Here is a 26,428-nt window from a genome sequence, read left to right on the forward strand (position 1 = left end):
GTGTGAGCATGGCCCACTGGCCTTGATACATTTTTGGGTCTGTTTCTAACCATCTAGATCACTAATTCTCAAAAGGGGAGGAGAGGCAGGGATATGAGAGAGCAGTTTGTAAACACATATTCAATGTTATAATTTCATCTCTGATAGTAAAAGAAAGCTATTCTTTTCATAATATAAATGTGTCTGGTGGGAGATATGCCACATAGAACTTTAGTTCCAGAGAGGTGAGAGAAGTAGCTGGGAAAGTAAGCAGATTATTCTCTTTGAACCATGCTTAGGAGGGCTGAACTTTATTCTGAAGGCAAATGGAGGAATTACTTAAAGGCTTTGAGCTGGGAGGTGACATGACTTGAGGCTGTTCAGGACTCCTTTGGCTGCGTGGTGGAGAGACAGTTGGAGGGGAGCAGGCTGGAAAGTGGGCTTGTGCAGTGATTCAGTTTAAGAGATAACAGGCCTTGGATTCCGGGTAACAGCAGGAGGAGAAGAAATAAGTGCATGGTTTGGAGAAAGAGATATTCGAAAGATAGAATAAACTTGGATTTATTCATCTGGGGGTGTGGGAACCAAAAAGGAGTCGAGAGAGATTCCCAGTTTTCTGGCTTGAGCAGCTGGTAGATGGTGATGGCGTATTGATAGAGAATGCTAGAAGCAGCACTGAGGTGTTTAGAGGGATTGGAAATAGTAGGGCCAAAATACGTATTATTTCTCATTCCGTGCCTCTAGGAGATTGACAGAAAGCCCTTGAGCAGATTCCAGGGCTGACCCCCACTTCCAGGTCTCCTGCCATGTTTTTCTGAGAAGAGTAGCAGCTCCTGCACGCCCCCTCCGGTCTGTCTACCCCACCCCCCACCCCCGACCTCTGCTCTGTGAGCCTTCGCCCTTCCCCTCCCTCCTCCTCATCAGCACAGTCGTAGCGGAGGATAAATTTAGGAGAAAGGCACAATGAACAAGGGTTATATCAGCCTGAGGGTAGAATTTAATGATGACCAAACAAGACACGTATTAATAATTGATATATATCTTTTTATTATGCACAGATAAAGGACTTAAAACTGTGGTTATCAAAACTATACATCTAAGCATGTTCACAAGATTGACGACATACTGAACAGAGAAAAGAGTACAACAGGGGTGCTCAAACTGGCCACAGGGATTTTCAGGGTACTCTTTTTACCCTCATAGATGATGAAAAACAGCAACAAAATCAGGCTCATTCAGGAAAAACCAGAAGAGAGAAGTATTGTATTTGGAAACTGATAATAGTCCTTTTCAGAAAAACATCTGTCAGTTTCATGAACAACCCCCAGCGAAAACAAACAGGAAAAAAAAATCACACGCACGAGTCACCCAACAAAATGTGCTCTGTTAATACAATCAGCAGTACAACCATCACTCAAATCATGAGGTAGTTACAGTACAAAAAGACCTGCACGCAAGTGCACCCCCTCACACACTCACAAGCACGCCCACAACAGAACACACACAGGAAAACGGGTTTACAATCTCATTACAGACAAGGAAAAGACCTTTTGTTTTGTTTAGAAAATGCTATAGAAACAGCTTACTCAGAAGGAATCTGACTTTCCAACTTCAGAGCAACGGCTGGTACACACCACACGGTGAAAAGCTATAGGGTATTACACAATCTGCCTTCGAATTTAGAGCATTTCAACAATAGCTTTAGCATCAAATAAACAAAACAAAATGGCTCTGCAAATGAAGGGTGTAACCTGCAAAGTAACAAAAGACTTTGCAGATAGAGGAATTTAACTGGAATATAAAAACAGTTTTAAAGAAACTTGTAGGACATGTTATAAAGTAGAGCTTATACTTTGTATTAAAACTGTGAAGTATGAAGCAACTGGAAATGCTGTAACAGGAAACTAGGGAGAAAACACAAGTTTTAAAAAATGTTCACTTTTTAGAAACATTTCAGAAATACTTAATGATGTTCACTCTGCAATTAACACAGGATTGGGTTTCATAAAAACATGAATTTCTTGATCTGAATAATACTTCTGGATAGTAAGACCCAAACAAATAAAAGTTGATTTCTTCTTCTCTTTCTTTTAAAATCTTTTGGTTTGCACCCATACATTTGTAAATTAATTTTAAATTATTTATAAAATCATTGGCAATGTAGCATCTCTCTCAAAAACATACATTTAAATATATTACAAAAGGTTTTAACCCTGTCCATCTAAGAATTGGACCTTTTAATACCTCTTAATAGCTAATCATCTTTTTAACAGTATGGATACGGATTTTTAAAAAGCAAAGAACTGATCAAAAGAATTCACAGTAACTGAAATTAAACATTTCATATGGAGTAACTTAAATTTATCTAAAACACTTAAATATATCTTTATACACAGATTTTTGTAGTAAAATATAGCTATAAGTGACTTAAAGACTCTAGTCTTCTTTGAAGACATCTTTAAACTTTTTTATACATAGAATATGCTAAAACAATACATTCTGCTGAAGGTTAGGCAAAGCGCATTATTTTCAAACACAGGTAGCATAATCTAGGCCCTCCACTCTGATACCTTTATGTTAAAAAAAGTTAACTGAAGGCAAAATTTTTTCTAATCTCCTATCTTTATTTGTCTGTGAAAATCTGCAAAATTATCAATATAGATAGCCTGGAAATCTTAGCCCGCAATCTGTTTTGATTAAAATCATCCCGATTGAATGTCTATAACTATCAAATCAATCAGAGCATGACTCCATGATGGGTTAACGATTGTCAATCTCTACCTATTTGCCTTGTAGACACTGCCCTCAGGTCTCCGGTGACATCAACATTTCCTACTTAAGATTCCATTCACAGAGAACCAGGCACAACTTCCTTATTTTAAGAGCAGTTAGATTTGCTTATGAATAGTTTGGGGGTAGAATCTAGACTGTTCTATTTGTAGACTTCTGAGTTGTTTGGGAGAATTCTGGAAAAAGTAATATTTATTTGCAATGAAGTTACCTTCAGTAGTAAATGATTTGGCATGGACATTTTCCTCTGGCATCTTTTTTTTTTAGCATAGAGGTATCAGTTGAGCTTATTTTAGCTGCAAAGTGGCATCATATTATTCCATTTTAATAAAATTCACCTCAAATTCTTTTTGAGTTCTGGGGCTATATATATATATATATTTTTTAATTGTAGGTGATTGTTTTGCCTGTTTATTTTAGCTACGTTCTTCTTTTTTTTTTTTTTTTTTTTTTTCCGTACGCGGGCCTCTCACCGTTGCAGCCTCTCCCGCTGCGGAGCACAGGCTCCGGACGCACAGGCTCAGCGGCCATGGCTCACGGGCCCAGCCGCTCCGCGGCATATGGGATCCTCCCAGACCGGGGCACGAACCCGCATCCCCTGCATCGGCAGGCGGACTCTCAACCACTGCGCCACCAGGGAGGCCCATGGGGGGGCTATATTTAAGGCAAGAGAACTAAAGCAATCCAAATGAGTGTCTTTTTCCGTATCTCATCAGTTTCCTGGCAGAACTGGTGACACTGTTCAGATAACCAACAGGAATCCAAAAGGATCTGCCATACATTTGTATCTTACAAGAGCTTGGTGTTTACAGAAGGGTCTATTGAAAAGGTTGACATGTTTTGCATGGAAACACTAATTCTCTCAAATATATTTAAGAATAAGTTCCAACTCTGAAGGTGTAGGACATTTTTAAAATGGGAATGAATTTTCTCTTCTTAAACTGAAAAAAACGAATGTGCCAAATGACATATTACATACTTGTACTGGTACATATATCACTGTGCAAATTCCTCAACTTTACAACTGAATTTTGCCCCCATTTACACATTAATGTAATAGAACACACTGTCATAAATGGGCACAAATCTTCAGTCCCAGATTTTGGCCATTGTCAATTTCTAGATGCCTATAAAGAAATGCAAAATTTGCATTAAGACATTTTTGCAGTTGGTGTGTGAATGTGGGGAGAAGGAGGAAGCTGATAAGGAAATCAGCACTGGTTTTGGCCCAGGGCACAAGAAAGGAATGTTGCCTTGAGGTGTGTCAGGATGCAGTCCGTGAGGGCAGCACCCATCAAGCCGACACAGCAGTCCCCACAAGTGTGGCAGCAAGGTGAGAAGTGTGCATCCAGAAGGTGCAAATTAGAAATGGAGGAACACACTGAGAAAGCCTTGAAGCATTTCTGTTGTTTTACATCTTGGTTCAGTTATAAAAGAATCTTTGGCCACATCTACTCACTGGTTCTACTATCTGGCTATTATCCTTTTACCAACCCTTTGCGTCTGGGTAAAACGCAGGGCTCCAAATTACGGATGTTCTTACCTGGACAAAGCAGCATTTTAAAAACTGGCATGTGTTTCACATTGAAAACCCCCAAGCCTGTGAGGGGCTGGTGGAGAAGGCCACCACCTTAGCTTTCTCACATGAATCTAGTGTGTTACAGAAGCCCAGGGGTCACATTTATATTAGTCCTGGGTGGGGGGTGAACACAACAGGTGATCGCTATATTGAAATTCACTCTCTTTACCAGGGACCCACAGTCTAGCCTCCCGAGTCTGGAATCTGGACCCAGGCGTGGGCTCCCAGTCCTGCCCTTGGTGGTGGGTGGGGCAGGCTAGGCTGTGCTGCTGCTGGAGCAGGGCGTGCTCTGCGTGCTACCGATGCTGTGCGCGGCGCTGCTGTTTTCCGAGGCTGGTGGGGAGGTGGGGACCTGCTGCCTTCCTGCAGTCTCTCCTGCAGTGAATGAAGAAAAGGGGTGAGGAGAGATGCATGTTACACATGTGCACTTCTGAAAAGTCCTTTTTCTCAGTTTTTGTTTTATCTTATTTAGTTATTTTCTTAATATCTTGTTTGGAGTATAATTGCTTTACAATGGTGTCCTAGTTTCTGCTGTATAACAATGAAAAGCCCATTTCCTCTGATGTTCTTCTCATCCATGGGCAGGAGCAACTAGACCAAAAGGCCTTGTACCATAAGGCTGTTCTGCTTGTGGGTATTTTATTTTGCTTCTAAAGCCTCTTTTATGGGGGAAAGAGAACTGATTTCAAGTGGACTGACAGTTAATAAGGGCAAAGACCCCTGATAGTTGAGGATGAACACCCAGGATTTCAGTGCCTGCAACCTTTGAAGGCCACCATCATCTGTACTGTGTGATCCAACTGACTAGCACCTGTATTCAGGAAACACCTCCTCTCATAAAGGTATCATAGGGTTCGGAGAGTGAGACCTTTAAACTGTAATAAGAGAATCCTGGCAATTTGGAGGCCTTTTTCTGAATACCCCTGTTCGAAATAGGGGTGGTGACGGCTAGGTTTCGCCCTAGCTACAGCGGAGAGAACACTGTGCACAGAGCACGTGACCCGCCTGAGAAATGGAGGTATAGGAGGAGCCTGCTCCCAGAAACACCTTTTGAAGAAGAGGCTTAGCTGTTGCACAAGGGGACTGTGGTTGCCAGGCAACAGCCCCTCCATTCAGAGGTTTACTGCAGGGTGCAGCCTGAGTTATCTCCTCACACATCAAGCACCCCACTTTTCATCACACACCCCACTGCATTTCAGCAAAGCCCATACCTCACGCCAAGTGCGCAGGGCTGTGGGGAGTGGGGGGGAACCTTGGGTCACACAGATGGTCTGCATTTAGCGCTGCAAAAGGCTCTTGAGCTGTCTTTTCTTCAACAAAACTGGCCTCAGGGCAGCCCTCAAACAATGGCTCTAGGTAGGGAAAAGTGATCAGGGCTCTCTGATGACAAATACTGCATTTTCTTCGAAAAGTCAAAGCATCAACTTCGTACACTTCTGGTCAGCGATCTCCCCACTCCAATGTGGGAAGCCCCAGAGGGCCAGGTCTGTTTATGAATGAGCCTCCTCTTTCCTGTCAGGCAGAAATACACAGCACTCCACAGTTGATAAGCAACCCTCTGGCCTCTTCCTTAAAACAAAACACACCAGCAAAGGCTCTGCCCTCCAAGCACAGGAACTTGGTCCGTTACTTCCATTCCCCTTTTGGGGCCCCTCAAAAGCCTCTGCCAAAACAGCAGTTCTACAAAATGTAGAAGCAGCTCATGCCTCTGGGTCTGGTTACAGCTTTCCCTGTCACCCATTTATGAACCACACAGCTACAACACACATTCTGGCCTCAACCTCAGGGCCTGCATATGCTTGCTGCATATTTGGCCCTTGCTGTATTTCCTCTGATTATCTATTCTTCTGGGATTGGTGGGATGGAGAGGGGAGAGCAGGTCAATGTTCCTCAGAGGCAGAGAAACAATGTATTTTCCCTCTTCTTTTTTTGGCAATCTATATTTTGGACCCTTTCCAGCATTACCCTCTACCCTTCATGTGTGCATTTAGTTAAAGGTGGGGAAGGTTGCCTCAATGACAGTGACTTTCTGCCAGAAATCCACTTTCCCCAGAGTGGGAACTTTATTTCTAAAAGGAAATTAAATCTGTTAGCTATTCTGAATTATGTCTACCCTCTCCCACCCCCAAAAACCCCCAAATCCTCCAGAGACTAGAACAACTCATGATATACTTTAAAAATTCAGCCCCCTTACAACCCACATGTTGAAACATACCCAGCTGGATTCTCAGGTTATCAATTAGCAGGACTAAAGTGTCTGTATGTGAAGCACATTTTAAAAATATCTTTTCCCCATTTCAATAAAGGATCCATCAGAAAAGCAGGAGGTAAGTCAATACCCCACCTCCCCGTTTTGGCTCACCTGGGTTTCGTTCGTTCAGCCTGATAGCAGCTAAAGCAAGATGGCTTTGGCTGTTCTATCGACAGTGAACAGGTCTGTCTCATCCCAAATGTGACATGTGCTTGATTACTCACATTCAGGAAAAGTGCCAGTACTACTCCCTGCCCAGGAAGTCTGAATATTTGCTTTCCGATGTCTATTTGCCAAATATAATTTGTTGTCAGGTCAGTTTATTTTAATCATTGCCCATTAAAAAGGTCTTTCAACTTCTAGAGTTTTGGAAACTCTTGCGCTAATACAAAACACCATCCAAAATGAAACCCCAAGCAAAACAAAACAAAGAAGTCCCCTATACTCAAGACTACAGGATACATTTCACCAGGGTGGGCAAGTCAACTTAACCTAATAATCTGCTGGCTTTGAGAAAACAGTGTGCCAAGGAGTACCTTTGTTTGAGAATCTGCTTGGAAATGTTGAAAACAGCTTCTTTAGACTATCCCTTCTAGCTCTGTGTCTATTTTCACATGTAAGATGTGAGATTTCCCAGTATAACCAAGTTGTTAAAAACTTTTACCTTTGGAAAAACTTTCACCTTTGGAGAAATCAAGAAAAGTTTTCTCATTGTCAGACGCAAGTGGCACTACAGAAAAATTCACCATGAGAAAGGAAGTTTAATGTGCAGATGTTTCTGCTTAAAAAGCCAGCAGAGTCCCTTAGGTTTTCTAAGATGGGTTCTTTGGTTTTCTGCTCTCTATCACAGTGACCTCTGATTTCTTGGAGCACTGAGTTTCTCTAAAATATCCCTTGGGTGACAAGTACAACTGGCCTACTTCTGGAGAAGATGGATGGTCAGGGAGGACTGCAGGGCTATGCAGAGCAGGCGCACTTAGAGAATGCAAGTTCGAGGAAGGCTCCCTGCTCATAAATATCAAACTTGGCCATCAGAAGAAATGTGTTCAGTCTTCATGCTTTGCTCCTAAAATCTCAAACCACCGAGGAAGAGATATTTGGGAAGGAGAGTGAGTAGGGGAAAGAGGCATCTGGCACACGGGCTACTCAGGAGGAAGGTGTGTTAGGACAAGGATTCATTCCACCCGGCTCAGTGTGTGTTGGTGGTATAATGGTGAACATGGCTGCCTTCCATTCCACCCGGCTCACATATTAGCCTGTGGCTGAGCTTAGATATTGCCAGAGATGTTTTTAAGAAAAAAAAAACAAAAAAACCCACATCTTTTAAGGGATAACCTATTTCCTTTCTTGAGCTTGGCATGGAGCTGTCCAGATCCGATTTCCTGCCACCTCTTTGGCAGTCTACTTTACAACTGGATTCTTATCTCTTAAATCTTTCACCATGGCAGGTTCTGGGGAAGAAACTTAATCTAAAGATGTGAATAACATGGAGAAGCTCTACGGGGAAACAACAACAGAAGAATTTTAAAGAAAGGTGAGAGGAATCTCAATGATTTAGCCCAAAGCAGACAGTTTGCAAATATTGCCCACAGAGGATTATTACAAAGAGGAGCAGACAGGTGTACTGCTCCCTGGAGAGCAGTACATGAGGAAATGAGTTTAAATGGCAGTGACAGAGATTTAGGTCACATAGCAGGGAACTTGCTGATTATGAGGATTGGTTAGTTATAGTGGGAATTTATGGAATTTCTTTCTTGAGAGATATTTAAGCATTGGATTGAAAACCATATGCCTGGGGGTGACTTAGACCTAATATTACTTGATGCTGCAGAGTAAACAAAGATATTTTCCTCTAGGCCTATGTGTTGGTTGCAATTTTGTACCAATTATTGTCTCTTGATATCCTTATTATAATTATTTCACAAGCTCGCTCCAATAAGGAGAGTGAACTAGACCACCTTTAGTTTAGAGAAGCTTTCAATCACTATTCATCATTTTCAAAAATTGTCCCTCCTCACTTTTCAAGCTAAAGGACTTTCCTGTTGTAGGCAAAACTCTGCAGAAGGGGTGAATTAGATGTTGTTATAAGTTATGGAGAAAGGTTCCAAGGCAGGAAGTAAAATCTTTCAAAATGTTCTACCTCCCACTTTCTTTCTATATTCCCGCAATATGGCCAACCTGTTCGCACCTGCACTTTGGTTTTCTGTAGGCATCTTACTTTAACTTAACCTGAGCGCTTGGGTGAAAAGAGTGGATCCTGCCCTCTCTCCAGGCATACCAGGGTTCCCATCTGTCCCACCTGCATCTTTCTGATCCCTGGGAGTTAGTCTCTTGTCTCCTACTTAGTCCCACTTTAGCTGGTCTTCTTGCTTTTTCTTTCTTCACCTGGACTAACCTGGGGAGCTTGGAGAAATTTCAGATGCCTGAAAGCATTTGAAGCCTCCAGAGATGCTCCTAATTAAAAGGAGCATCCTAATTACCTGACTCAGGTGGACCTCGGTATGTGCTTGACTTCTGCTTTAAGACATACAGTGTGTTCAACTCAGGATTGTTGAACAGAAGCCCGAGGGATTGGGACAGGCACACCTAATTCAACACCTCAGCATTTTACTTTGTTCTGTGAAACACAGTGTTCCTTCCACACTTAGATTTTTTTCTGCCTGCACATATGAGCAACCTTACATTTTTTGGAGGACTTTGGAGTTCAGAAAACTTTTCACTTGCATTTCTTGTTTAAATACTCTCACCTTCATAACCCTGTGAAGTACAGATCATCTCTATGTTTACTAAAGAGAAACATGGTTCATATTCTTGGCTCAGGTAACAAGATTAGCAGTTGAACAAACTAGTGCTTCAAGTCCAATTTCTGACAATAGCCCACATTTAAGGTGGTACAGATACACATAAAAGGTGACCTCCCTCCCACTTTTCCCCTCTTCTTTCTCTTCTTCCTCTTCTTATTATCATCAGACTTTGAGTGCATCCTGTTCAGGGACCACAAAGGCAAGTTAAAGTAAAGATAAATTATAACAATATCTAACCCACCGCCTCCTACAGTTTTGCCCGCAAAAGGTAGGTCTTTTTTCTTGGAGAATGGGGAGGGATAATTTTTTGAAACTGATGAAAAGGGATTGAAAACTTCCCTAAACTAAAGGTAGTCTAGTTTACTCTTCTCACAGGAGGGAGCTTATGAAATTCAAATATCAAGAATCAAAATATTAATTGGTACAAAACTGCAAGTCATAGGCTTAGAGGAAAACCTTACCAAAATGACAATTTACAGATTTTTAAAAGGCATAAACCTATAAGAAGAAAGAAAACCTACAAGAAGAAGAAAGAAAACAGGAGTGGAGACAATAGCAATAAAATAGTGGAAGCTAATGAGGAAATGGGTGAGTAGTAACTGACTTAGCAGATTCAAGTCAAGGCTTAGGTGGAACCTAAGCCACCACTAGGAAAAGCTGAGAAACAGCCAAGTAGTAACACAGAACTCCTCAAAAACTCAGGAAATGGTGGCATCAGGTACCCCTAGACAAGAGGGTGAACATGGGGCTGTAAGAAGTTGGGTTGGCTAAACTTCTGTTTGAGAAGCAGTAACATTTCTCTAAATCCCCTTCTTTACTCCATGGTGCTGGGACCCTGCCCTTCCTCATCTAGGAGGAAGACAGCAAGTTTACTCTCTAAAGAGGATGAAACTAGGGTTCCGGGAATGACCAACACCAGCACAATTGAGGGTAGAGAACCACAGTTACAGAGGAGAATTAAATTAATGTCTACATGTTGAATGTTGTGACCCCCAGAATGCTGACAGCCAGAACTACAACCTCCAGGAAGGAAACAGGAAAACGTGTTTCACTGAAAACCTGATAAGCTCAAGAGGAAAGATCCAAAGATGAGATACAGGAGTTCCTCAGTAAAAGGCCTAGCCAGATCACCCTAAGGGAAGTTCAAAATCAATATGTTCTACCCACAAGCTCAGAACTTCCCTATTCTTAAATAACTCTATATTAATATTCTCAGAGAGATAAGACATTGCACCCATAAGATAAGAGTAGGATATATTTTTTTAATTCATAGGAAATACTTCTTGGAATTAACAAATGTGAAGGCAGTATTAAAAATGCAGTAAGAAACCGAAAGATAAAGATGAAGAAATCTCCTAGAAAATAAAGAAAGGAAAAAGATGGAAAACAGAAAAGGAAAATTAGAGCACGATTCAAGAAGTTCAACTTTCAAATAAAATTATTTCTAGAATGAGAGAACAAAAAAAACAGGGGCAAGAAAAAATAAATAATTCTAAAAAATCTCAACAATGAAGGACATAGTTTCTAGACTGAAAGGGCTCAATTAATGCCCAGCATAATGAATGAAAATATACCTAAATCAAGCACTATTATTGTAAAATTTCTTCCAGAGAAAAAACAGCTCAGGAATCTGAATGGCTTTGCATTTCCCCAAAGCAATCTTCAGAGGTAAAACTCGACGAGGAGCGCTTTCAAAATTCTGAAGAAAAACTAGTTGTAACCTAAAATTCTATACCTTGCCAAACTATCTACCAAGTGTTTGTATAAAATGAGGATATTTGCAGACATGCATGGTGCAAAAAACATTTACCTCTTATGTTCCCTTTAAACCAAGGAGGGGGAAGACAAGATCCATGACACAGGACATCCACAACTCGAAAGTACTGAGGAAAATGAATCAGTAGAATATCTGATGTCTGAATGTGTAAGTGTAAGAGGAAATTGAGACAACTGGCAGAGTCAACTCATGAATCAGTGATAATTAAATACAAAACCAAGGTAATGTGGGGGTGGAGAGAGAGACAATTATTAATTCTAGGGAGAAGTCATGCAGGAGAAGCAACACTATTATACTACATGGCTAAAGTGTGGTTAGTATTTAGGCTGTCATAATAACGCAAACATTAATTCTGACCTAACCAAAATGTCAGTATAATTCTATTTGGAGGATGGTGGGGACAAGGGGGACAAAAAGGGCATGAATATATAATTGGGACACAGGGTTGAAAGAGAACTAAATTTTCATTTTCCATAGTAAGAGGTCGACAGAAAAGACCTAAAATTTTTGTCAAGAAGTGGCAATATATTCATGTTATTTAGAGATATGGATTGATGTCCAAGAGAATCAGCTAAGAGTCAAAAATGGTGCTCTGAAGAGACAGAAAAGGGAGTGGGGCAGTAGGGAACTCATGTTTTTCATAACAAGTCTTACAGAACTACTTCAGCCTTTAAACTATGTGCACGTTGTGATAAAGCTTAAAAGTTTTACTAAAAATTAAAAATAAATGCTTTTGCTCCTCTCCTCAAAAAATTAATAGATATAATATTGCACATGACTTTTGGGACCTTCATGAGTCAGGTTAGGGACAATGACCTAGCTAGGCTCCCAGGATTATGAAGATTCTATGGCTCCATTCCAGCACCATTTCCACCCTGACTGCCCCTCCTCTCTGCACCATCTTAGTGGAGAATGTAAATATTAGAAATGGAGTTTTCCAAACAGAGTGAATATAGCCCTAAGGAAGTATCCCTTATTGTGCCCAAAGTTGTCATATGATAAAGCAGGGACCCAGCTTTTTTGGACTAACACACATTCCAGGTGTATAAGTAGATCAACACAATTGAAACCTGTGACTTGGTTCTGCATTCTGTGCTGCAGATGGAATGGACAGCACAACAGGAAGTTGTCTAAATTAAGGATCATTTTAGCCATAGAGGCAGATGCTGCCTGAACCCCCAAATATACCATATAAGGTCTGAGTTCCACAGCTTAGATTATTGTGGAAACTGAATGGACTGAGTCAGTGTTTATATAGACACCTCTTCCCATTGGCCACTGCATTATGACCTTCTCTTTTTATCTAAACTTGCTGCTAGCTGACCCAGGTAAGAAACCGAGGGGGTTCTGGATAGGAAACTACCATTTGGTCCTAAAGTGAGCCTTTTTCTTGCTTGCATGACACTGGTACTCCTTATGAGCAGTCTTTAAAATGAACCATAGGCTATAGCTTTTAATAAAAAGTCATTTGGGGACTCCCCTGGTGGTCCAGTGGGTAAGACTCCACGCTCCCAATGCAGGGGACCTGGGTTCGATCCCTGATCAGGGAGCTGGATCCCGCATGCGTGCCACAGCTGGGAGTCCACATGCTGCAACTAAAAAGATCCTGCATGCTGCAACTAAGACTTGGCACAGCCTAAATTAATTAATTAATTAATTTTTAAAAAGTCATTTGAAGTTGTATCATATGTGATGCTAACAGGTTTAGAGCCCAAATGACAGTGTCTATAAACATGTCAGCTTCCAAATCAGCATAATTTATTTTGCTGGAAATCATCACAGGAAGGCCTTTGTGTTTGTTTTTGTTTTTTTAATCTACTTACAAATCTACTTCTATATTAACAAAACTTAAAAACTCCTCCTTAAGTCTCTGGTTTGCGGGAAAAGGGAACAGTAACAACACACCTTAGAATTTAACAAGCAGCAATACGTGCCACAGAACCAGGCTTTGCTTTTTCCCGGTTGTAAGCATGGCCATGGACAAGATTCTGGATTACTAGAGGGAGTTCAGTGGGATCTGTTCCCATAGTTAGTGCCATCTGGTTGCCCTCTTCTGCCTTTACCTGGCTTCCTGGCCCTACTGGCCTGAGATTTGCTTTTGGGGTTTGGGGGTGTAGCTCTATGATCAAGGCCAGTCATGGCTCAGCAGGTACGTGGTAAGTGTCTGTGGGTGACTACCCCATAGAAATTCTCAGGGCTACAGAGTCTTCTCGGCGTACTTTCAAGTTCATTCCTAATATATACAGCATAAGCTGCCCAACAGCCCTAGAACCTTACAGCCATGCAGGAGATTAGGGAAAGTTGCAAAGAACTGTGAGTCTGAGATGTGAATGTGTCAGTACTCCTGTGACAAAATTATTAATTCTAAGATGCTCCTCTGCTAAACGCTGTGCCTTCCAGTGCTTGTATATGCTGTTCATGAAGAAGAACATTCCTAAACTGATTCACAGATGTTCATATATCCTCAGAGCCTTACGCTTAAGAGACTTATTTTCTTTCTCTCACGTGAAATATACACTTGACCCTTGAACAACGTGGAGGTTAATCTGTATGTAACTTATAGTCAGCCCTCCGCATCCGCAGTTCCTCTACATCCGTGGATTCAACCAACCGTGGACGGTGTAGTGCTGTAGTATTTATTATTGAAAAATATCCGCGTATAAGTGAACCCTCACAGTTCAAACCTGTGCTGTCTAAGGGTAACTGTCTTCACTCAAAGGTTGCTGATGAGGAATCTGTGGACTCAAAGCCTACTATTAAACTCCTAAACTTTTGTTTTGGACTGGGTGACTTTCCCATGCTAGGCACCATAGGGTTCATTCTTCTCCTTCTGCCATAATTTAAAGTAAGTCAGTCAGAGAATGCAGTATTTGAAGGGAAGATTCTGATGAAGATTAAGATATGACTTCTCAAAACGCCCTTCCATGCTTCTCTTCCCTATAAAGCAGTTTCAGCCTGGCTAGTTGGATGGCCCAAGGTAAGGCCAAAGATCGTGGCATGTGTTGGTTCAATGGAGAATTAATGAAATTCGAAACAGAAAGTCTGTGCCTGTCTTACCTGAATGATCAATCCAGCAGCTTACCTAGCTTCACAGTGTAAACAAGCATCTATAAACAGACAATACCAACTAGCTTCCTAGACACACCTCAAAATGCATGTCTTTCCTTTCCATATTCGCAAGGCACCTAAGAAAGAAGCAATAGAAGGGCAGTCCATTTGTTCCTTCCCCTTGCACGACAGACTCTCCGAGCCTGGCCTGCATTCTGTCTTGGAGTCAGAACAGGTTCTCTATTCAGGCCAGAATATTTCAACCTTGGGACTGGGGGTAAGGGGCAGGAAGAAAGGCACATGAGAATTTTTAGGGGTGGAAGAGCATAACTTGAAAACAAACTGCTTTGTTTCACCATTTTTATCTGTTTACAATTCATGAAAATATATTTTGAAAATTTAAATAATTTTCAAGCAAGACATGAGAATTCTATGTTTATCAAAGAAGACATGATATGGATTTAAAAAAGGTCGAGAAATTCTGGTTTATGCCATTGATTAGGGCCTCTGGTGGACAGTGCTCAGCACCTTGGCTTCCTTTTTTACTTCCTGCCCATTTATATGTTTATTCTGAAGTTTTTAGCTTGGGGGGAATGTTTTATGTTTCCAGTTTGTCTGCATTATCTTTCTTTAATTAAACCCTAACCACAAAATAGCTTTATTAGCAGCTAAGTTCAGCAACATCTCAAATGTAATTAACATAAATAGTTTAAACATTCCTTTTCTAAAAGGAATTTAGAGATTTGCTTAAAGCAAATTATATTTTTGCAAAACCCAATTCATGCCAATATGTAAATGTGAAAATGGTGGGAATGAACTTTCTCTCTCATTCATTATTTCATCCATTCATCCATGCAATGAAACACTGTGTCTATAGTGTGCCAGGCACATGGAATGTGCACCAACTGATATGCAACAGTCACACTAACCTGTGTGAGAATAGATGTACCATAAGGCCCCTGTCAGCAGTGCTCCAATCACAAATGCTGCGAACGCAATGCCCATCACGGTTAGGGTGTCCAGACCATGGAATATCGCTATAATGAAGAGAAACCAATGCATACTTTGAGTGACTGCATCACATGCTGCAATTTTATATTGTTTCACAAGTATTGGCAGAAAGGCTGAGCACCAGCTAATAAAATCTGAGGATAAAAAGCAGATTCCAGGGTTTCCCTGGTGGCGCAGTGGTTGAGATTCCTCCTGCCGATGCAGGAGACACAGGTTCGCGCTCCGGTCCGGGAGGATCCCACATGCCGCGGAGCGGCTGGGCCTGTGAGCCATGGCTGCTGAGCCTGCGCGTCCGGAGTCTGTGCTCCACAACGGAACAGGCCACAACAGTGAGAGGCCCGCGTACCACAAAAAAAAAAAAAAAAAAGCAGATTCCAACAAAATACACTGTATGTGTAACTTGCAAATATTTTCTCAAGAGAATAATGAAATTTTCAGATTTCCAAGATACCCTCAGTTTGCAACTTATTTTGAGCAACAAACTTACTAAAAAAATCAGATTTGTCAACTCTGTAAAACCTTAGGTCTATGGTTCATTGTCTCAATCTGAGGACCTACTATTTGAATGGTAAAGTGGCTTGAAAAGTCAAAGGTTAAGATGCTTGGGAAAATAAGGTGAACTTCTATCAAAATCTGACTCATGGCTTCTTATTCACTGAACACTGAGACACTACAAAAAAACAACAAGACACTACATAAAAAACACACTCCAAACACTTTATAAACATACCTTCATGAACATTTAAAAGTATGAAAGATAACAGGGAGAAAGGTGGTGAGAAGGAGAAAACATACAATAAGGATAAACTATTCCTATGGATTATAAAATTTCACTGACATCCTCACAGTAAACCCTCCATCTCAACAATTACCTATTGTGTCATTTAACACAACCTACTTTTTAACACTTTGCCAACCATGATCTTTCTATGAGGTGAACGGAAATACTCCTCAGTGGGGAGTGATGTCAATTTTATGGTCAGCAAAACATATAAATAGAACCAATTGTTCCTCCATTTGGCAAAGATTTTTATATTTGAAATTAACTCTAGGCCACAGAAATAGAACATTTCCTTTCATTTAAGAGAACTACCTTCTTTGAATCACTTACAAAAAGTAAAAATCAGTTTCCAAGGGAGAGAGGTTTTTGGTGGAATAAAATTTCTAAAGTCTCTCTCTCTTTTTTTTTTTTTTTACTATAAATTGAAGGTACAGGATCTCTCCGTTATTTCAATACTGTTTCTATGCTCCTCTCCAGTCAGAAGTGACTCCAGCTGATCCCTATGTAAATTCAACAACTTCAGTGTAGAAGACACAGGTGTAGACAAAGGTGACCCTTGAGCAGCCCCAGCATTTGAAAGGGCTCAGGAAAAGTATAATGTGGTAGAGAAGATTCTGAAGGATCCAAATTCCCAAGTCCTGGTCGCTACTCTTCTAGCCATGTGCTCTATGGTGTTCATTTAACTTCTAAAAAATGGGACAGCACTACCTCACTTGCTGAAGGCAGGGGGTAAACAAAAGGAGTTTGCAAAGGGGCTGGGGATCCCCTAGGAGGAGTAAGAAGTGGGAAGAACGCTATGGAGGTTAAGACGAACCAAGCCGCCATCAACCTAATTTAGTCCGTAGGACAGATATTAAAAGATGACTTGTCTTGGGCTTCCCTGGTGGCGCAGATGGTTGAGAGTCCGCCTGCCGATGCAGGGGACACGGGTTCGTGCCCCGGTCCGGGAAGACCCCATATGCCGCTGAGCGGCTGGGCCCGTGAGCCATGGCCGCTGAGCCTGTGCGTCCTGAGCCTGTGCTCCGCAACGGGAGAGGCCACAACAGTGAGAGGCCCGCGTACCGCAAAAAAAAAAAAAAAAAAAAAAAAGATGACTTGTCTTTTCATGCCTACAGATGCAAAAGTGGGGCATGAGTAAAAGTTTTTAATGAAAATATTCTAAAATTCTCAAGATGGAGGTGTCATTTATGAGAATCAGACTAGGTGAGTACCAGAGAACGTGTCCATATGCATCTCTTTCTGAGTTCATGATACTGTTCCATGATATTGTTAAAATAATACACTTAATAGAATGGTTTATAAAGTACTTAGCATAAAGGAACTCTCCAGACTTATTTTTACGTGTATGTGACGGGGTCAGCCATGGAGGCTAACCTGGAAAGTCTTAAAGAGGAAAAAAGTATAGACTCTCCTCACAAGGCAACATTATCTAGAAGAGCTCTGGGTGCACACCCAGAAAGCCCAGGCTCTTGTCCTGCCTCAGTGACAATTATAACCATGGGGAAGTCACTTAAATACTTCTGGGTCAGAGTTTTCTTCTGTATAAAGCAATGAAATTGGCCCAGATAATTTCCAATGCACCATTTTGCAGCAGTTGGGTCTCTCTCCCTTTTTGTCTTACAAGCCTTCTCAACACCCCTTGGACTAGTGATTGTCTTAATGGTATAGCAGCTAGTTCCTTTATCACTACTTCTCTGAGCAGGTAGATACTGTTGATGATACATAAAGCAAACCCCTCCAATAGCTGTATGTTAATGCTTTCAGATCACAATTGATATAAGTATGCAGAAGATGAACTTCTCTAAAACTAAGAAAGTTACTACATTCGCATTAAGGTGATACACACCAATGGGTTAACGAATTCTTATTTTAAAATGGCAAAGGTAGAGAGGAAAAAAGGAGAATGAAGGAATGACAGGGGAAGGGAAAAAAGAAAGTACGAGAAAAATGGGGTGAGGGAGAATGAGAGCAGAAGTCTTCTTATCAAAACTCAAAGTTTGGCAAATGTTCCATAACCAACTCATTCTTATAAAAGCCCAGGAGGCTTTATTTCGAAACAGTTGCATAAAGACTTACGTGGAGAAACTGGAATCGGTTTCTTAATGCTTGGACCTGTTTCTGAAACAAAAACATAAATCATGATGCGTTCTACAGAGAAACCAAGTTCTAAGCGAAAGGTCATCGAAATCTCAGCAGAGGCTGACACTTCTATTTGTTAATAGAGACTTCCTTTGTAAAAGCTTTGTCAATTATCCTCTTTAGATATCAAGACTATAACATGGATTACTCAGAAATTTTAAACACTGTACTTTGTTAATGATCAATTGTACAGTTTCTCCAATTTGAAGAAAAATTGAAGGCAAACACCTTCAAGGAATCTGAGTCTGATAATTCGTGTGTGTGTGTGTGTGTGTGTGTACCTTTCTTTTTATTTAAAAAAGGATCCAATATCTTTAAATCCTGTGTTTCCCCAGTGTATTCAGTATTATTCGACTTTCAAAAAAGTCTTTTAGGGTTTCCCTGGTGGCACAGTGGTTGAGAGTCTGCCTGCCGATGTAGGGGACACGGGTTCGTGCCCCGGTCCGGGAAGATCCCACATGCCGTGGAGCGGCTGGGCCGGTGAGCCATGGCCACTGAGCCTGCGCATCCGGAGCCTGTGCTCCACAACAGGAGAGGCCACAACAGTGAGAGGCCCGCGTACCGCAAAAAAAAAAAAAAAAAAAAGTCTTTTAATGTACACAAGGGTTGTAAAGGCATCTTCATTCTTCCATCCTAATACTATCAGTCATCCTATAGTTCAGCTCCTCATCACGCATCTGCATTATTACAGAGCTTTTCTAACTGGTCTCCTTGTCACCACTACTGCTCCCACCCCAAATGTTTCTCCCCCCATATGTGCCCCCAGAGTGACTTTTCCAGAGCTCAGAGCTGATTATGCTATTGCCCTGATTAAAACACTCAATGACTTCCCTTCGTTTATGGGGAAAAAAATCCAAACTCTCTAGCACAGCACAGAGAGGTCTGCCTCCCTCTATCCACCTCTCTCCAGCCTCCTTTCCTCATGAGCTCCTCACCTGTGCTGGGCTCCTTGTAGTGAAGTTCCCCCAATTCTCCATGTGGCTCCATGTCATCACAAGTTGCAAGCCATCCCCTCAAGTACTCCCCCTCTCCCAGACCTGCTTTCTGGCATTTTCACAGGGAGGTCTTCTCTGATTATCTCATAGTCCGTGCCCATCCCAGCATGGCAAGTCTCTCCCACCTTTGCCCATTCCCTCCCTCTTCTGTTATAAATGTGCCACATCACATTGGAATTCTCTCAATTTTTTTTACCCCCAGGGCAGAGTCTAGATCTTATTCATCTGTATATCCTCAGGGCTCAGCCTACCATAGAACGGCCTTACCAGAAATGCTTGGTGGAGGATGGTTAGAATGTTGATGCACTTTTTGAAAATAAAGGCAATAGAGGAAATTTGGAATAAGACTATAAGAAAATGCTTATATGCTTTGACATTTCTATACAATGCCTTTGCGTTCAGAAAGTGCTAGACAGCCTAATCTCATTTGAGGTTTCAACCAGCCCCGTAAGGGAGGCAGAAAAAGAATTCTTATCACTATTTTACCCATGAGCAGCCTGAGACTGTTATCATGTGACCAGCCCAAGGTCAGAGCTGGAAAGCATCAGGGTAGGGGCTGACCAAGGATTCCAGATTCTGCCCTGTAAGCTAAATGACTGGTGAAGGTTGCTCTGTCCTTAGCTGGGGAAGCACTGATTAAGAAGGCACTTGTGGGCTTCCCTGGTGGCACAGTGGTTGAGAGTCCGCCTGCTGATGCAGGGGACACGGGTTCGTGCCCTGGTCCGGGAAGATCCCACATGCTGTGGAGCGGCTGGGCCCATGAGCCATGGCCGCTGAGCCTGCGCATCCGGAGCCTGTGCTCCGCAACGGGAGAGGCCACAGCAGTGAGAGGCCCGCATACAGCAAAAAAAAAAAGAAGGTACTTGTGCATAGTGACATGCCATTCTCAACAGTGAGAATATCATAGACCAGGGGGTAGCATATAACAGCCAACCACTCTATTTTTGTTTAAGTGAACTAAAGATGAATTTTATATTTTTAAGTCATTGAAAAAAATGAAAATAATATTTTATGATGTGAAAATTATATGAAAGTCAAATCTCTTCCATAAATAAAGTTTTATTTGAACATAACGAGGCTCATTCATTTATATATTGTTGAGGCAGGGACTCCATAAGCCATAACCTGAAAATATTCACCCTTTGGCCCTTTATAGAAAAAATGTGTTAAGTCCTCACACAGACTCTGCCCCTGTTCTTGAGAGTTTAAAAGTGATGTGTTTAGTGATTCTCTTTATTTTCATTTTCATTCAATAAAGGAACACACACCTTGTGTTGGAATCCATAGGGAAGCAAAAAAAAAAAAAAAACGTGAAAAATTGACCAAAACAAGCAGCATTTGAGTTGATGTTTATAAAAATAAAAAAAGCTAGATAGGATTGTAAAGTCTCGGGATTAACCATCTTAGCTGGTTGATCACATTCTTGCAGCATGGGGTATCATGGTCCAGCTCTAAGGGAAGTAATGTTATGGGATGAATCAAAGCCACTACAACTGAACGATGCCCCCTGGAGTTGTGCAGCATAGTGGCCCTGGGATCAGGATATATGCGAAAGTTATACTTAAATAAAATTACTAAGAAAATTAAAATAATTGTGTGTTTTTAAGAAAATCTATCTCAGTGTGCAGAACACACACCAACTACACAATGCACATAAAAGACTGTCTCCTGGGAGTTTGGCTCCACCAGCCTTATTGGCAGCAATAAAGTAACAACAGTGATGCCTTACATTTGTACATTTGTACATTTGTATAGTGTTCTACAATTGACAAAAAACCTTCACTTACATTTTCTCATTTTAAACTCTCAAGAGTCCTATGAAGTAGGGGTATCTAACCACAAAATTCTTCAAGAAGTAGTGGTTTGATACGCTGAACTAAGTCCAAAGGCATTTAAAGGTCTCTATAGCGTTCATCATGCGAGAAATATACACACTTCTGGGAAGAGTTCCATTCAATCAACCACCCATAGTTAAACTCTGTCACTCAAAATCCCCAAGAGGTTTCAAATAATGATGCTCCCCTAAGGAAACATCAGATGTGAGAATGTAGGTTTTATAGTAAGGCCTGTGTGAGAGATGACATTGTTTTAAAATTCTTAATGGCTTTACGTTATGACCTAATCCTCTTACCCCACCCCAAATAGGGGCCTCCTCATAGAGCTAAGCAGAAACAGTTGTTGCTCATTTCCCCAGAGGCGAAGTTCCTCCATGCTTTCTGTGCATAAACAATAATAAGCACAAGCTGCAGATACAAGGTTAAAGGATTTGATCCTCTAACAGTCTGTTTCCAAAATTCCCAATAACCCCTGAGATTAACTAAAATAGTTTGATCTCCACCGGAACCCTATGATCGATTTGGCATGCTGAAAGGAAAAGAGTGGACAGGACAATATTTACTTTTGGTTTAAGGGTACGATTGCAAGAAAGGAATCCTAGCTATTACTGTAAAGAGAATTTTAACAGTAAAGATTTCTTTACAGACAGAACAAACTATAATCAACATTCAGAATTAATCTTTTCATATACTCTGAGCAAACTTCGGTCTGCCCCAGAACCAAAATTTCCCTCCTCAGACTGTTAGGCATGGTTTTCATAAAAGGGATATTTCTGGGCTTATGCATGAGTAACTGACCACAGCTTCTGGCCTCAGGCTTTCAATTCAGTTCTCCTAAACATGGCAGGACCAGGCAGGCCCACAGGGAAATGAGGTGTCTAACAGGCACCCACATCTATTAGTATTTGGCACAGAAGGATGGGGAGACAAAGAAGCTTGTGCAGGCCATTGAAGATATACTTTTTACTAACTTTATTGCACTCTTAACAAATTAATCTCTTCTCTGGGTTCTTTCAATATCACTGCAATTGCCTATTCACTTACCTGCATCCTTCTACTAGATCAGTGGTTCTCAACTGGGGGTGATTTTTGCCTACTTGGCTCCTCAGGGGACATTTGGAAATGTATAGACACATTTTGGGTTGTCACAACTGCTGGTGGAAGGGTTTGCTAAGGACATCTAGTAGGTAGAGGCCAGGGATGCTCCTCAACATCCTACAATTCGCAGGATAAACGCCCACAGCAAAGAGTTATCCAGCCCAAAACATCAGTAGTGCATTAGACTGTAAAGCCGTCATTCAAAGATAGGAAAATTTGTTTACTATATGCCAAGCATGTAGTAGGTCCTCAATAAACATTTCCATTATAAATAACCATAAATATCATATATATCTTATTATTGCATACATACCCTAGCAACTCAACTTCCATGCTGCTTTCAGAGTAGTCTTCCTAAATCATCTGACCATCGGTTCTCTACTTGAGATCTTTGATGGGTCTCAACTTTTAAAGGTGCATACTGGAATATTTGTGAATAAAATGAAATGTCTGGGTTTCCTTCAAAACAATCCAGGGACAGGAAGTGATAAAACAAAATTGGCTATGAATTGGTAATTGTTGAAACCAATTGAAGGGTTTTTGGGAGTTCATTCTACTATTACCTCTGTTTCTGTTTATATTTGAACTTTTCTAAAGTAAAAAGTTTTCAAAATGTGAAGCACATTGAATGAAAAAAAACCCTATGATATCTCTTGCTTACGGGATAGAGACTGAATGTCTTGGTCTGTTAATTACACATTCATACCATCTTTCTACTCAGCTTCCCCTCATCTCTACCTCAGCCTGAGGACAAAACCTGGCTGGTGCTTTAGACTATTTTTGTTCTGGAAAAATCAAATGTGTTCCAAAAAGTAACGCCTCTCTTGGATTAATTTCCAACTGACGTTCACAACTTTCCCTTCCACTCCCCTCTAATCCCCCACAAAAACCCTAGTTTGGCTGAGATGTTAAGAGGAAGGAAAGGAAATTAACATTTACTGAGTGCCCATGATATGCCAGGTACTGTCCTGAACACATTTTAATCTTTAAAAAGTTATGTGTAAAATAGATAGCTAGTGGGAAGCAGCCGCACAGCACAGGGAGATCAGCTCGGTGCTTTGTGACCACCTAGAGGGGTGGGATAGGGAGGGTGGGAGGGAGGGAGACGCAAGAGGGAAGAGATATGGGGACATATGTATATGTATAACTGATTCACTTTGTTATAAAGCAGAAACTAACACACCATTGTAAAGCAATTATACTCCAACAAAGATGTTTAAAAAAAAAAGTTATGTGGTAGAAATATGGAGAAAATTCAGTATTTTAAACACTTAACTTGCTAAGAATTACATATGAATTGTATATAAATAATGGCAAATTTGGGGATGTTCTTTTGTGCCCCCCATTTTTTATATATATATATGCCCTAAATTTCAGATGATTACTCTTCCCTTTCACGATTAAAAAATAAAATCATCACTGACGTGGTGTAATCATTTTTATTATGTAAGCCCAAGTGTTCTCAAATGCTGTAAAAGGTGGTCACAGCATCCAAAGCAAACAGCACTAACCTGCCTATACTTCAAAATATTTCAGAAAATACGGTAGGATGGCACCACCTCAACTATTTTAATTGTTTTGCCATAAACCATAATCTGCATAAACTATTCACGTTTCCTGGGCTTTTTTGTGAGTTACAATTCAAAGTCACAGAACTTGTCCTAAACTTTAATACTTTCTTAAACAGTTTACATGTTTCCCAACATCTTAACCCTTTGGGGGAACAGACTTTTTTCCTTAAATTCTTTTTTTTTCTGAAAATGAAAAGATTCTATTTATTTGTATACGGTTATATGAGCATAGAGAAAGGGATGGAAAGATATACACAGGATACAAAAACTGTTAACTTTGATTAACCAGGTGTGGGTTAAGGACTAGTTATTACCTATTTTATTATACATTTAATATTGCATCAACTGTTAGAATGAATAGGTATTAATTTTATAATTAAAAATCAATAAAAATTAAAATGAAAACTTAAAATAAGTAATAAAATATATTGCTGGAAAACAAATTTTCTCAAATTATTGCATTTCTCCTCTTCCTTTAAACCCATTTCTTTTTAAAAAATTTTTATTGAAGTATAGTTGCTTTACAATATTGTGCTAGTCTATACTGTACAGCAAAGTGAATCAGCTATACGTATACATATATCCCCTCTTTTTTGGATTTCCTTCTCATTTAGGTCACCATAGAGCACTGAGTAGAGTTCTCTGTACTATACAGTAGGTTCTCATTAGTTATCCATCTTACACATAGTATAAATAGTGTAAATTCTTCAACTTCTTTTCATTTCATAATTATTAGAGTACTTGGGTGCTAACTTGCATACCAGTGTGATGCGGCATGAACAGGGGAAGGGGCCAGGAAGACGGGTATGAAGAGATAGATGCCTATGTTGCTTGCAGGTTTTTTTTTTTTTTTTTTTGTGGTACGTAGGCCTCTCAGTGTCGTGGCCTCTCCCATTGTGGAGCACAGGTTCCAGACGCGCAGGCCCAGCGGCCATGGCTCACGGGCCTAGACGCTCCGCAGCATGTGGGATCTTCCCGGACCGGGGCACGAACCCGTGTCCCCTGCATCGGCAGGCAGACTCTCAACCACTGCACCACCAGGGAAGCCCTGCTTGCAGTTTTTATTAAAAACTAGAATCAACCTCCCCCTAGGACAAGGCATAGGGTTTAAGAGCACAGGCTCTGCAATCAAAGTTCCTTGATTTGAATCCCAGACCCACCATTTATTTATATGCCTTGGCCATCCTTGCTCTATACTATACTTGCGTCACAGAGGGGCTATGTGGATCATATACTATTATCCACATAAAGCATTTAGCACAGAGCCTTGTACTAAGTAAATGCTCAATAAATGTTAGATCATCATTATCATCATCTCCATCTCCATCATTGCCACTACCATTATCATCTATTATTGAAAATTTAAGAAGCAGAAGAATTCTAATCCAATGTTGGTTCCCAAGGGACTGAGAGATCAAAGGTAGCAAAGATGTGCTGCAAGGTTCAGGAAAGTCCCATTAAAAACAGTGCCCCAGAGGATGGACCCAGAATTATTTATTTAGTCTTGATGGCCTATTCTCCCTGTCCACAGAAGGAAGAAACACCACCTGAAATGTGTCCATGCTACTGGCAGTGGTAGCCACAGAGCAGCCCTGTGGCTGGCTGTGAAGTTGAAAACCTCTATCTGCTGCCCCAGAAAACCCAAGTGTTGAGAAATAAGATGGACCAAATGGCCAGGGAGAGCTAGAACTTTGGCCCAGTCTCCAAAGAGCACCCACATAGTAAAAAGACAGTAAATCGTCCCATTGGTTGGGAAATTTTTACCCCAAAAGTTATTCCCAACAAGAGATCTGCCCACTTCCAGAGATACTATAGTATGTTATCTTACTACAGTAACACATTAGTCTGTCTGGCAGGAAGAACATTCATGATCCTGCTATTTTTCAAAGAGACCAATGTTATCAGGCAAATGGCCACACTCCCCTTATAAATGATTATTCCAATTCACTGAGAGGTAGAAGGAAAGCACAGACCCCAATGGCCTGCACTGAGGAGAAATGCTTCTAGAGTCAAAGGAAAATAAACATAAAAGGTGAGAGGAGTCACTCATAAAGCTAAAAACTGCCAGAAAACCTACCCCATTCAGTGTAAAGTTAGAAACAGCATTTGCATATAGCCTCTGGGAAGCCAGCCTACAGTCTAAACTTCTCAATTTGTTTAACAAACCGAAGCAATAAACTTTCTTCACCGCATGCTTCTCCACTAAAATCTACTCTCAATTAGCATATCTCATGAAATTGCTTTGATATTTGGTAAAACTTTACTCTTGAACTTTTATGTAAAGAAAACATTGACCTTTCAGGATAATTACAAAGTTTAAATAAAAGAGGAATTACTTAGAAAAATACCACCAGACTTAAAAGAATGGATGAATGAATTACTGGAAGTTATACGGCTGCAATATTGATGCCTAATTATTGTCTGGCACAGGAAAAAGCAAGCTGCTGCCTTCAGTTACCAGCAGAATGACCTCTCTCAAAATAGGTAAGAGTAACAGATGGAGTACCAGGTAGCTGTTGCTGTTGTTAAACCACTTTCACAGCACAAAACAGAGCCAGCTGTCGCCCAATTGTCACATATACTTTGCAACACAGTTAATTTATTCTTATTTCTTTCCCTTGGACCCATTAAACAAGGAACTATTTGGGCAATCCACTTAGAAAGACTGAGGCTGTTATAGCTGTTTCAAACGACTCAAAACCAACTAATAACCTAATAACGTAAAACAGACAATAACAACAAAAACATTGATGAGGAACCAATAAACATC

The 26,428-nt window shown here is 40.8% G+C and overlaps 1 protein-coding gene across 7 annotated transcripts in view; it reads right to left on the reverse strand.

Moving 5' to 3' along the window:
* Positions 1-1,002: 1,002 nt before the first annotated feature.
* The window catches only part of TGFBR3 (transforming growth factor beta receptor 3), a 203,583-nt gene continuing 178,157 nt past the window's right edge, over positions 1,003-26,428 (reverse strand). For 4 of the 7 annotated variants that reach the window (XM_082613382.1, XM_082613381.1, XM_082613385.1 and 1 more), the window contains 3 exons: positions 18,097-18,138; positions 15,158-15,265; positions 1,003-4,723 (listed from right to left, as the gene is read on the reverse strand). In XM_082613382.1, coding sequence (XP_082469508.1) covers positions 4,605-4,723; positions 15,158-15,265; positions 18,097-18,138 — 269 coding nt within the window. In that variant the 3' untranslated portion in view covers positions 1,003-4,604. The remainder of the gene's footprint in view (positions 4,724-15,157; positions 15,266-18,096; positions 18,139-26,428) is intronic. The other 3 variants (XM_082613383.1, XM_082613387.1, XM_082613386.1) reach the window with 1 other exon arrangement.

This window comes from Mesoplodon mirus, assembly GCF_964341445.2.
Source record: "Mesoplodon mirus genome assembly, chromosome: 3".
NCBI classification, from domain to species: domain Eukaryota; kingdom Metazoa; phylum Chordata; class Mammalia; order Artiodactyla; family Ziphiidae; genus Mesoplodon; species Mesoplodon mirus.